Source organism: Thamnophis sirtalis, unplaced genomic scaffold, assembly GCF_051295495.1.
Source record: "Thamnophis sirtalis isolate CommonGarterSnake01/CBP01778 unplaced genomic scaffold, rThaSir2_p1.2 scaffold_3, whole genome shotgun sequence".
NCBI lineage: Eukaryota > Metazoa > Chordata > Lepidosauria > Squamata > Natricidae > Thamnophis > Thamnophis sirtalis.
This window is the reverse complement of record NW_028261383.1, coordinates 114,261,782-114,274,173: the sequence shown is the minus strand read 5'-3', so window position 1 is coordinate 114,274,173 and position 12,392 is coordinate 114,261,782. Positions and strand designations below refer to the sequence as shown.

At 42.1% G+C, this 12,392-nt stretch overlaps 1 protein-coding gene across 5 annotated transcripts in view; it reads left to right on the top strand.

Annotated features, from left to right (window-relative positions):
* The window catches only part of AKAP8 (A-kinase anchoring protein 8), a 33,099-nt gene that overhangs the window by 3,838 nt on the left and 16,869 nt on the right, over positions 1–12,392 (top strand). For all 5 annotated transcript variants that reach the window (XR_015695981.1, XR_015695980.1, XR_001312904.2 and 2 more), the window contains exons 2-7: positions 2,166–2,204; positions 3,493–3,525; positions 3,904–4,174; positions 7,449–7,941; positions 8,221–8,365; positions 8,704–8,742. Coding sequence is in view for 2 of the 5 variants with exons in the window: in XM_014055927.2 (XP_013911402.2) it covers positions 2,166–2,204; positions 3,493–3,525; positions 3,904–4,174; positions 7,449–7,941; positions 8,221–8,365; positions 8,704–8,742 (1,020 nt within the window). In the remaining 3 variants the exon portion in view is untranslated. The remainder of the gene's footprint in view (positions 1–2,165; positions 2,205–3,492; positions 3,526–3,903; positions 4,175–7,448; positions 7,942–8,220; positions 8,366–8,703; positions 8,743–12,392) is intronic.

Here is a 12,392-nt window from a genome sequence, read left to right as displayed (position 1 = left end):
GGGTCAGCCTGGCACTGGCGCGGCCCAAGAAGAAGCGGAGGGCGGCAGGAGAAGGCGGTGGCAAAGAGGCCCCCCGGGAAGCGCCGGAGCCCCCCAAGGCCAGCCCCCCCCCCCCCCGAAGAAGGCCCGGCTGATCATCCGTAACCTCAGCTTCAAGTGCACAGAAGAGGAGCTGAAGAGCGCCTTCGCTGCCTTCAGGACAGTCCTGGAAGCCTCCCTGCCCAGGAAGCCCGATGGGAAGCTCCGAGACTTTGCCTTCGTGCAGTTCAGGAATGTCCTGGAGGCAGGAAAAGCCCTGAAGGAGATGAACATGAAGGAGCTCTGCCGCCTCGCCCACCTGCCTCCTTGTCCCGCCGCTGTGTCCGACAGTAGTCTCGCGTTTATGGCGGACATAAATGTGAGACACCTGTCGGACACAGCGGCGAGAACATTGCTGCCACCTTGCACCCCGCCTCCTCTGACCCCACCGCTGTGTCCGACAGGTGTCTCACATTTATGGTGGACATAAATGTGAGACACCTGTCGGACACAGTGGTGGGGACAGAGGAGGCGGGGGGGGGCGAGGCAGCAGCCGGCAAAGAAAGGGGAGAGGAGGAGGAGGAAAGGGAGATGGGAGCAGGACGGGGCTCCTGGTGGAGGGGAGAGGGCTGCCCCTCTCTTCTCAAACAAACTCTCTCTCAAATTGAGAGAAAGTTTGTTTGAGTGAAGTGAAGAAAGAAACACACATGCGCACGCACGCACACACACACACACAGACAAGATTACTCACAATAAAAAATTACTGACAAATTAAATTACAATAATTTTGAATTCCCCCCCTCCCTCCCTCTGACCCACATACCTTTTCCAGCTGTGTCACAGGATTTCAACTCTCCTCTTTTCTGCCCGCCATGATGAAAATGTAAAAAATGTAAAAATAAAAAGGCAACACCTGCTGCTGCCAAAGAAGGAGGTGAGAGAACCACTGCCTCCTTTGCATAAGGAATTTTTCGCCTTTTAACCCTTGCTCAGAGTTAAGCAAGGGTTAAAAGGCGAAAAATTCCTTATGCAAAGGAGATACGTGGCTATCTGGCCTCCCCCTGCAGTTAGCACTAAGCAGAGTCATCCACTGTGACTCTGGCAGCAACTACCTTAGCCTTTTTCCTTTTAATTTTTCTTTTCTTTTCATCATGACACTGGTGAGGCCCCGCCTCCCCTGACTGCACATCTCTGATCCAATAGAAGACAATATATTTAGCTCAGGGTTGAACTCTGGAGTCCTTGATGTTCTTTGTGCTTGGTCCTTTGCTTGCAAACATTTCATTACCCAATTAAGTAACATCATCAGTGCTAGTGAGTATCAGGTTTGCTCCCTGTTCATGTAAAGTAGCCTGTTCTACCAGTGCTGGTGGCAATGTGGTTTTCTCTTTGGTAGTTCCTTGATTAGGGGGTTGACAATAAAATAACAATTGTATTGACAAAAAAATAAAAAGCTAAGAAGGAAACAAAACCCCATCATCCATAGCAACCAACATTCAGATAAGTAGGGATCAACACCAGGCAGTTAGGCAGAAAATATTACCTAATGAACCACCAAGGAGAAAACAACAGCCTTCCCAATGTTGGCAGGGAAAGCTATTGTACATAAACAGAGAGTACACCCCACATTGCAAGTACCTAGTCAGGTAATGAAATACTTGGAAGCAAACAACCAAGGACTCCATAAAGTACATAATGTTAGCTTTATATGTTCAAGTGTTTCCTTCCTGAAATATTCACTTATAATAAATTGTTTATTTTGCTCCCTTTCAGAAGGGTTTTTGGTTCTTTTCATAAGAAATCTTGCTTCCACACAAAGATTTGTGTTTCTCTGTATTGTATGATATGAACCTAAATTATTTTATAAGTAAAATCTTCTATATTTCAGTTTTCTTAATTTACACATGTGAAAGAGATGAAATCAGACAACCCTTAATTCCTACTAATCATTTGGGAAGCATGATTGGTTAATAAGAGTTTGCTTAAGAAGATTTTGTAGGCAATGGAAAACACACAACTTCCCAAAGGTTTGGTTCCTATCAAATACACAAAATGTATTGAAGATAAACCTCTGAATGGATATAAAAGATACAGAGCAAATCTTTAGTTTTTTAAATTTATTAATATAATAACATTTTCTTTTACAGGTTATAGTTCTTGGGGTACTGACAACACCAATACTCATGGTAAGAAAATAAATATAGCTACACTAATAAGTTGATTATAACCCTGACTATTTTAAACCTGAGTCACAAAATAAGATTATTTTAATAGCATGAATTTTCAATAGCAGAATATTTTCACAGGCATATGTTGAGAGTAATTTCCTTTCGGTCTTATTAGACTATAGTTTATATCAGATTTCTATTGTACTAATTTGTATCCGAATTTATATAAATTAGCTTTGATTTTATATAAAATTAAAATATTCAGCTGCTTCTTGACATGAATCATTTAATATCCTTTTTATAGGGAGTTTGTTTGTTTCACTAATTCTAACCAAGTTTGTGGTTAGAATTAACCACAAGAGTTTGTTTGTTTCACTAATTCTAACCAATCTAGTTTAATTTCTGGTTTGTGTAATATATTAATGCTAAATTTTGGCCATGAGATATAAAAAAGAATAACTTCATACTTATTCTAATATGAATTTTCCAAGCTTCTCCCACTGCAAGAAAGAAAGCCCAGTTACCAGGTTGCTTGAAGGGGTTTCAGAAAACATATGGGGTAGTTCCTAAAACACTGATTTTCAGTTTCACCAAGATTTTAGCCATTGCTTGAAATTAGAATGCAGCCATTTTAGACCAGAATTGCCCAGCCTTTCTGGCTTTATGGACCAACAGGATTGGGAGGGGATGATTCTGCAAGTGGCTGGCAACCGTGCACGCAGCTTCATTTTCACAAGTGGTGTATATACGCACCTGCCACTCACTCAATTGGAGCACACACTCACCTGCTGCTTGTGCAAGTGGAGATGCATGTGTGTGCGCGCATTCATCTGGCATTTTCAAACAGCTCACAGCTCACTATTGAGCCATGGCCCAGAGGTTGGGGACCCCTGCCTTAGACCACATAGAGCTTATGCAGATTCTCTATGTGTGTTTATCTTGGAGAGCTCCTTGGTTTTCAGAGGAACCAGGAGATGAAGCAGCAAAACAGATGCTTAGAGCATCATAAGAAGACAAGGCAAAACTTGTAATGCAGCCTCCCTCTGGAGTTACAAATAGCACTGAACTTGTTAGCCTGTGAATATTGGCAATTCCCCAGGCTCTAAAGTCAAAATAATGGTGGCATGTGGGCCTAGTATAGCTATGGTTCAGTGTGTTAATAATGAAATTTTATCCATTTATTTTTAATTGATTTATACATTCGTGTTTCTGTTTTTTGGATAGATGAGTCGCTATGTACATTTGTTAAATACAAAACTTGATGTATCTAAGGTAAAAATAAACTTTGTTTCTGTGTCTCACTAAGGTACATATGCCACAAACATGGGAAGTTGGCAGGGTATGTATTTTGCTTACTTTTCCAAAGTTTTGCCTTTCAATGAAAGAGAATCAGGCATTTCCCCACTTTTTTTAAAGAAATAAAGTGACATCTACTTTACTTACATAAGCTACATAAATTCATGTCTTTCTCATTTTGAACTCTGTCCCAAAGTATTAATAGTAAAATAGTAAAATAAGATCAATGAACTACAACAGTGTTGGTGAACCTTTTCAGCACCAAGTGCTGAAACGGGAGCACGTGCATGCGTACGGGAGATCGCTGGAAACTGGAAGAACAGTTTTCTGGCACGCACGTGCTGGAGCATCAGAAACCGGAAGAGCAAGCTTTTAGGTTCTGTTTTTGTTGATAGTGTAACCTATACTTTTTTTTAACCAGGTTATGAAGGTTATGATTATTATGGTGCTCAAGCCAGTAATACTACCACGGCTCCCACATATAACTATGATGCCACTGTTCCCACAACTACCTGGAATACTTCAAAAACTTCTGACATGACAATGGGTACAAGTATGCCAGTTGTAAATTACAATACTGGAACAATGGAGGTAGAAAACTCTGATTCCATCATAGCAAAAATAAACCAGCGTTTGGATATGCTATCAAAGGAAAGTGGCAATGCTGGAGAAGGCATGGAAGATCAGGGAAGGTAATTTAAAATTTATTTTTTAATCAATTTTTAAGACTTGAGTAAAATAACTGATGGGATAATGTTGTTTTGCCTGCATAGATTAGTCCAAAGTCAGCCATTTAGATATAATGTTTCAAGTTATCATGCTGGAAACAAGGAAGCTAAACTTTAGTCCCACCTTACGCATGAAGACAGCTAGGTGACCTAAAACCAATCATTTCTTTTCATCCCTAGGAAGGCCAAAAATATCCAAAAATATTTCCAAGAAAACCACAGCAATTTGTCCAGGCAATTGCTATGAATGAAGATTTCTCTCCCTCTCCCCGTCCCGCCCCCTCTCTCACACATACCTTCAAAAACACTGGAAGTCTTTAAGAAGATTTGGATAGCCATTTGTTTGAAATGGTATAGGATTTCCTGCCTAGGCAGGGGGTTGGACTAGAAGACCTCCAAGGTCTCTTCCAACTCTTCTATTGTATGTATCTATAACACCTCCAAAAAGCCAAAACATTTATTTTGATGGAAGGCTAGGCTGTCCCAAGGAAAGCAATAATTGCTATTTCATATATTGATACAGGAACTTCCTTTCTCTACTAGAGTGGAATAGTGCTTCAGGCTTGATTTAGAAGATGTTTCATAATGATTAGAGTGCAAATGCTGCACTGATAATTGATTACACAACTTTAATAGTGAATCACATAACTGTTTTTGAGATTGTCATCCTGCACATTTTGAAGTGCCTTATCCAAATCAAATCTGAATTATTGCACTGTTTCAACCCATAGTAAGTAGTGTCCTGCTTCTCCAGATAAATCATTTCAGCCTTTTAGAATAATGGTCCCCTTAAAGTTGCTACCCAGGTATTTTTTTAAAAAAGTAAATATAAATATTATATAATATTATTTTAAAATAAGAAAACTCTGGGAAAGGGGAAATAATCCATTTGAGCGCATTTCTTGGTTATAGGCCTTCCTTTCTGATGCTTCAGGTAACTTAACAACAACAACAAAAAGGTAGCAATCCATGTGGGTGGGGGGAAATGGGACTGCCAGTATGGGGCAATGGAAAAGGTGTTGGAAGGACCAAAGTGAGCCTAGAAGCTTGCATTGGACAGATACTACCATGTTTCCCCGAAAATAAGACAGGGTCTTATTTTCTTTTGACCCCCCCCAAAAATGTTGGTTGGGTCTTATTATCGGGAAGGGCTGATTGTTTTGGGGTTGCCAGGTGGCTGCTCTCTTGTGAGTGGGCGCCTGAAGAGCCAGGCACAGCCTCAGGGGCAAAGGGCTGTCGCAGCAGCGCAACATACCAGCCATGAGGTGACCATGCTCATGAGCAGCCACCCGGCAACCCTCCTTTCCAGCCGGGCAGAGCACCACTCACAGACCCAGTGATATCCCTAAGGCGCTAAACCGCATGGTGCTCTGACCTCCCCCCAGCTCCCGCAACTTGACGCATTCGGGATACCCTTAGGTCAGTGCATGGCATTTTGCCCGTCTGGAAAGGGAGGTTGTGCGAGTGCCTGTTCCGTCCCCAGCTGGTGTGCCTCCCAACCTCATCATGCCCTGACCCAGCTCTTCCTGCAGAGCCACTGTGCCGCTGTAGTTGCCGCGCTCTGAGCATAACCTATTCTCTGGCTTCCAAACTCCGGAGATCCGCAGCTGAGTCTTTCAGCAGTGGCTACTCTGAGAGTACACTCTATGGTTGTAGGCTGGCTGAGTGTACTCCTGGAGCGTACAACCATAGAGCGCTTTTCCCAGAGTTGCAACTTCCGAAAGACTCTGCATCCTACTTCCGTGCTTTGGAAGCCGCAGAAAAAGTCATGTGGCGGTGGCGGCAGCGGAGATGCCCTGGCTCTGCAGGGAGAGTTAGGCAAGGGCATCGTGAGGCTGGGAGGTGCGCGAGCGGGAAGCGGAAAAGCGCAACCCCCCTCTCCAGCCATGCCGGGCCCCATTCACTGACCTAGGGGCATTCCGAAGGCGCCAAGCCGTGGGAGCCGGAGGACGGCAAATAGGCACTCACGCGGCTTGGCAATACCCCTAGGTAAGTGAATGGCACTATGCCTGGCTGGAAAGGGCGGTTGCTGGGCGGCTGCTCGTGAGCATGGTCACCTCATGGCTGCTGTGTAGTGCTGCTGCGACAGTGCAACACAGCCGTTTGACCCTGAGGCTGTGCCCGGCTCTTTGGGAGCCCACTTGCAAGAGAGCAACCACCCGGCAATCCCCCTCTCCAGTTGGGCACAGCACCGCTCACTGACATAGTGGTATCCCGAAGGTGCCAAGCAAGGCAAGCCTTTGCCCCTACACCCTGTTCCTGTGGCTTGGCACCTTCGAGATACCGCTAGGTTGGTGAGTGGTGCTCTGCCTGGCTGGAGGGTGGGTTGTCCAGCAGGCTTATTTTTGGGGGAGAGCTTACATTTTTGCCCACCCAAAAAATGTGGCATGGCCTTATTATCAGGACATATTGTATTTTCGGGGAAACACAGTATCTTCAGTCCAACCTATCAGGATAGTTGTGGGGCGAAATGCGGGGATAGAGTGTTCTGTAGACTGTCTTGAGCAAGATTTGAGTCAGTCACTGGGACCAGAGGTTTACTCTTCCAAGCTTTCAGACGTTCTATAATATCTTCAGGGAACTTCTCTCTATTGGAATATGTGTTTTGGGCTGCTCTATGAGTTGTGTTTATGTGGTGCCTTCCTAGTGCTTGATTGGTGTGTTAATAGCTGGCAATTGGCTGTTGTTTCCTTGGTCTGCCAATCTCTCAGCTCCTAAGTACCTGATAAGCTGGTGGTAAATCAGCACTCCTGTTTACTGACAAGGGGCCCCATTTCCCAGGCTTTAATCACTTCCCTGGCTGTCTTTGTAATTGCATGGCCAACCATCTTAGCAGCTGCAAAATTGAATGTATGTCCTTGTTCATTTTAATGTGAGGCTATCAGTGGGTTCAGGTCTCCTCAAAGTCTCTGACATGAGCCCATGATAAAAATTATGGAGTATTTACTCATAAATCTTATAAAGAGTACAAAACTGTTGTCCAATACATCAGATGACAAATCTGTTTTGCCCATGTTATCAGTTCTGACTGCTTAGAGGCTCAGATGTAGTTCATTCCTAGCCTAACTACTTCACAACCTGTCAAGGAGTGATGGTTGTGGATTTCTGCATAAATGACAGATAGTTAGCTGTTCAATAGATTTTGTTGTTGCAACTAAATTGACATCCCCAACATGGGAATTGGTAGTTCTTTAAAATCTCTCCTAGTTACTGACTGGATTCTTTACTTGTGATACAGCTCTTTCAGATTTGAGTCTTTTGAATCATATGACTCTAGAGCCGCAGTTCCTGACCGTGATCTGTACAAAACCAGCTATGACTATGATACTTTTGGAAGCCACTATGATGGTCCTGATAACCGCAGAGATCAACCTGGTAACAGAGGAAACAACTATGGTTTTGTTAGAGGGAGGGTCCAAAATCGAGGTCGTCCAAACACTTTCAATCGTGACCACTTCATGCCCTCAAGTACAGAACGGCTGTCTACACACTGGAATGAAATGAATTACATGGGCGGGAGGAACATGGGAGGACCTGGACCCAACAGGCTTCCATCACTTTTTTCTCGAGCACCTGTCCCTGAGTATAGGGATTACGGTGATTATGGCGACTATGGCGACTATGGAGAGTATGGCAACTATGGGGATTATGATTATGGCATGATGGGAATGCAAGGAATGGGAAGGATTCCTGGGAACATGCCCTATGGATTCGGCAGAACACGTGGCAGAGTAAGTTTAACATGCTAATACTGGGTACTCTCATACCTATTTTAATAATTATAAATGAGATTACTTCAGTAACTAAGAAAGTTGTGATAGTCTTATCATTTTTACATTGTCAAATGAATACAGCTTATTTTTTCTCTTTCCTTGCAATTTTTTAACTTTTCGTCGGAAATGATGTTGATAAGGTCAGCAAGGAATAGTAAGAAGATTCTCAAAATCTTCTCTGGTACATTGCTGGTGTCAATAAATGGGCCAAGAATGTTTTGTTCAACTTGTCCCTAGCCCAAGAGGAGAGCTTTCCGTGGTCGTCTAGGTGGGCGTTCAGATAATGAAGGCGGGTTATACAAGCGGAAACAACCCCAAAGTGGAGAGGAACCTGACAGCAAGCAGGCAAAGACAGAAAGTGAAAGAGATGACTCTGACAATGGTAAACATTCAATTTATTTTGAGATTTGGATGCATTATTTGCTGACCCTAATACCTAGCTTCTAATCTATTATAGTATACCATGGCAACATCCACATTCAGTAGAAATGCTTCTCTGTAACTCAACCTCACAGCATTGTCTTTTTTTTATATAATTTAGTCATTTTTAAAATAATTATAATTTTTCACACCTAGATGAAAAATAGTTCGGAAAAGAGATCTTGTGCAGTTTTTAAACTGAGTGAGAAATAAAGGTACTATTGCTTTAAACTGTTGTTTGGACTGTTGAAGAATAGAAACCATGCATTCACAATAGTTTTATATTTTGTGTATTGACAGATGATGGTGATGAAGACAAGTCAGGAGATGGAGATAAAGGTGTAAGTACCTTTCCAAAATAAGAGAAAAAAATATTGTAAGTAGTTGTTTTCAGACATGTCTTTGAAACTAAAACTAATATAAATATCGTATGAGTTATTCTCCCCTTCATGGATTACTGCCTTGTCATGGCGAAGGGGCTTGAGTAGCTCAATGAAGCTATGAGCTATGCCGTGCAGGCTCACCCAAGACGGACAGGTCATAGCAGAGAGCTCTGACAAAATGTGATCCACTGGAGAAGGAAATGGCAACCCACTCCAGTATCTTTGGCATGAAAACCCCATGGACAGTACCAAAAGGCAAAAAGATATGATGCCGTAAGATGAGCCCCTCAGGTCAGAAGGTATCCAATATGCTACTGGGGAAAAGAGAAAGGATGCTTAGCTGTGGATGTATCTGATGGTGAAAGGAAAGTCCTATGCTGTAAAGATGTATACTCCTTAGGAACCTGGAATGTAAGATCCACGAATCAAGGCAAGCTGGATGTTGTCAGACAAAAGATGACAAGACTGAACATTGAGGTCTTTGGAATCACTCTTTTCCAACAACCCAAGAGATGACTCTACACATGGACATCACCAGACGGTCAACACAGAAACCAGATTGACTATGTGCTCTGCAGCCAAGAAGCTCTATACAGTCAGTAAAAACAAGACCAGGAGCTGACTGTGGCTCAGGTCATGAGCTTCTTGTTGCAAAATTTAGGCTGAAACTGAAGAAAGTAGGGAAAAACACTAGGCCACTCAGGTATGAACTAAATCATATCCCTGGTGAATATACAGTAGAGGTAACAAATAGATTTAAGGAATTAGATCTGACAGAGTGCCTGAAGAACTATGGACCGAGGTTTGCAACATTGTACAAGGGGTAGCAACTAAAACCATCCCAAACAAAAAGAAATGCAAGAAAGCAAAATGGCTATCTGAGGAAGCTTTGCAAATAGCTGAGGAAAGAAGGGAAGTGAAAGGCAAGGGACAAAAAGAGAAAGATACAACCAATTGAATGCAGAATTCCAGAAAACAGCTAGAAGAGATCAGAATGCCTTCTTAAATGAACAGTGCTAAGAAATATAAGAAAATAATAGAATATGGAAGACCAGATATGGAGATATGAAGGGAATGTTTCATGCAAAGGTGGGCATGATAAAAATGGCAGGGACCTAACAGAGGCAGAAGAGATTAAGAAGAGATGGCAAAGTTACACAGAAGAACTATACAAGAACGAGCTTAATGTCCCTGATAACCAAGATGGGGTGATCACTGACCTTGAGCCAGACATCCTAGAACCGTGATAGTGAACCTATGGCATGCGTGCCACAGATGGCACGTGCTAGTTGTCAGCGTGCACTAGCCAGCTGATTTTTTGCCCTCCCCAGACTTCAGGAAAGCGTCTGGAAGCTGGGGAGGGCGAAAAACGGCCCCAACAGGCCAAACGGAAGTTTATTCCCCAAAACAGCCTCCCCCGGGAAACAGATTGTTTCCACACTTCTGGTTGGCTCGTTGGGGGCGTTTTTCACCCACCCCAGCCTCCAGAGACTTTCCTGAAGTCTGGGGAGGGCGAAAACTGGCCCCAAAATGCCAACCAGAAGTTTGGAAATGATCCTTTTCCTGCTTCCAGGGGGCCGGCTTCAGGAAAGCCTCCGGAAGCTGGGGTGGGGAGTCGTGCACAGGTGGGCGGGAAAATTGAGTGGGCACACGGACGTGATAGCATGCATGCTCACAATTTTGGCACTCTGTAAGAAAAGGGTTCACCATCACTGTCTTAGAATGTGAAGTCAAATGGGCCTTAGAAAATCTGAGCAACAACAAAGCAGGTGGAGGTGACAGTATTCTAGCTGAAATATTCAAAATCTTAAAAGGCAACACAGTAAAAGTGCTACACTCAATTTGCCAGCAAATTTGGGAAACTCAGCAATGGCCACAGTATTGGAAAAGGTCAGTTTACATTCCAATTCCAAAGAAGGGCAATGCCAAAGAATGTTCAAACTATTGCACCATTGCACTCATTTCACATGTTAGTAAAGTTATGCTCAAAATCCTACAAGCTAGGCTCCAGCAGTATGTGGATCAAGAACTACCAGAAGTACAGCCAGGATTTCGAAGAGGCAAAAGAACTAGAGATCAAATTGCCAACATACAGTGGATCATGGAGAAAGCTAGGGAGTTCCAGAAAAACATCTACTTCTGTGTTATTGACTGCTAAAGCCTTTGATTGTGTGGATCACAAAAAAATTGTGACAAGTTCTTAAAAGACATAGGAGTACCAGACCATCTTGTTTGTCCCAGTTATAAACCCTTAGGATTTTCCCAGTTGCAATGTATGGCTGTGAAAGTTGGATCATAAGAAAAGCTGAGTGCCAAAGAATTGAGGCCTTTGAACTATGGTGCTAGAGAAGACTCCTGCGAGTTTCTTGGACTCCAGATTTTTTGAGGCTACAACTCTTATGTTCCAACCAACATGATTATAATTATGCTTGCTGGGAATTGTAATTCTTGTGCATTCTGAGAATGCTACTGGTCCTGTGCAAAATCATTCTGTCTCCAGAAAGGAAATGTTTTAAAAAGTTGTACGATGTTGCTCTGGGCCACTGCAAGAACAGCTGGATCAGCTGTTTGAGGCAGCATCATTATCTACAGTGCCTAAAACGATGCAAAGTAAAGGCGGGATATAAATCTAATCATCAATTCATTTTCAGATAAATATTTGTCTCCCATCCTCTCATTAGGTCAGCAAAGGCTGGTCTAGCAGCCAAAAGCTAAATCATTGTAAGATACAGCAAGCATTATTGCCTCCTGAGAAAATCAATGTAATAGAGAAGATAATTTCATAGTTGCCTACCATCCTCTTCATATAACCAGCACTGTCAGTATAGTTCATTTATTTGAAAAGAGGCTTTTTATCTCATGTCCACATTGTCATTTCCAATTATGAGACAATTGTGCTTCATGTAACCTAAATGCAGATTGAGCTTAATTTTATTCACTCTGCAAAGCATGCTTGAAAAGAGCACTTGTGAATCCTGAAATTCCTTCCTTTCATTAATTTTGAATTAGCTGCTGCCCAGAAAGTCCAATTACACTTCCCATAATTTTTAAATATGGGCTGCTTATCTTGTTTCTGAATTTGTACAATGCTTGATGGAATGAATACATCTTCAAATAGAAGAGGCTATAGTTCGAAGAACCATGCAGGATTTAATCTCTAGTTGAAATAAATGAATATGTTGTTTATATTTGAATCGATAAAATCAGTCTATTTATCAGCTTTCTTGTAGAAAGTTGATTACAAATTCTGTCTTTAAAGTTGAATTCAGAAGTTGTATTTCTGGTAAATATTTTTCAATCAATATAAGAAATCATTGATAACACACTTACATAAATTCCTCTATAACTGTAGAATTAATGTGTTGTTTCTTCCTTCTCTTTTTTTAAAGGAGTATAAAGGAGGAAATGAAGCGCTCAAAGGAAAAAAGTAGGGTAAGATCTATAGATGCAATTGAAAGACCTATGTTTCTTTTTACTTGGAAACATAAATTAACTTTAGATTGAATTATTATTATTTCTTTGGGGATAGCATTCCAGTATCCATGCTTTCCTGCTTAGAATGCATTTTTAAAATAAATAAATAAATAAGTTGTACATTTCTTGCAT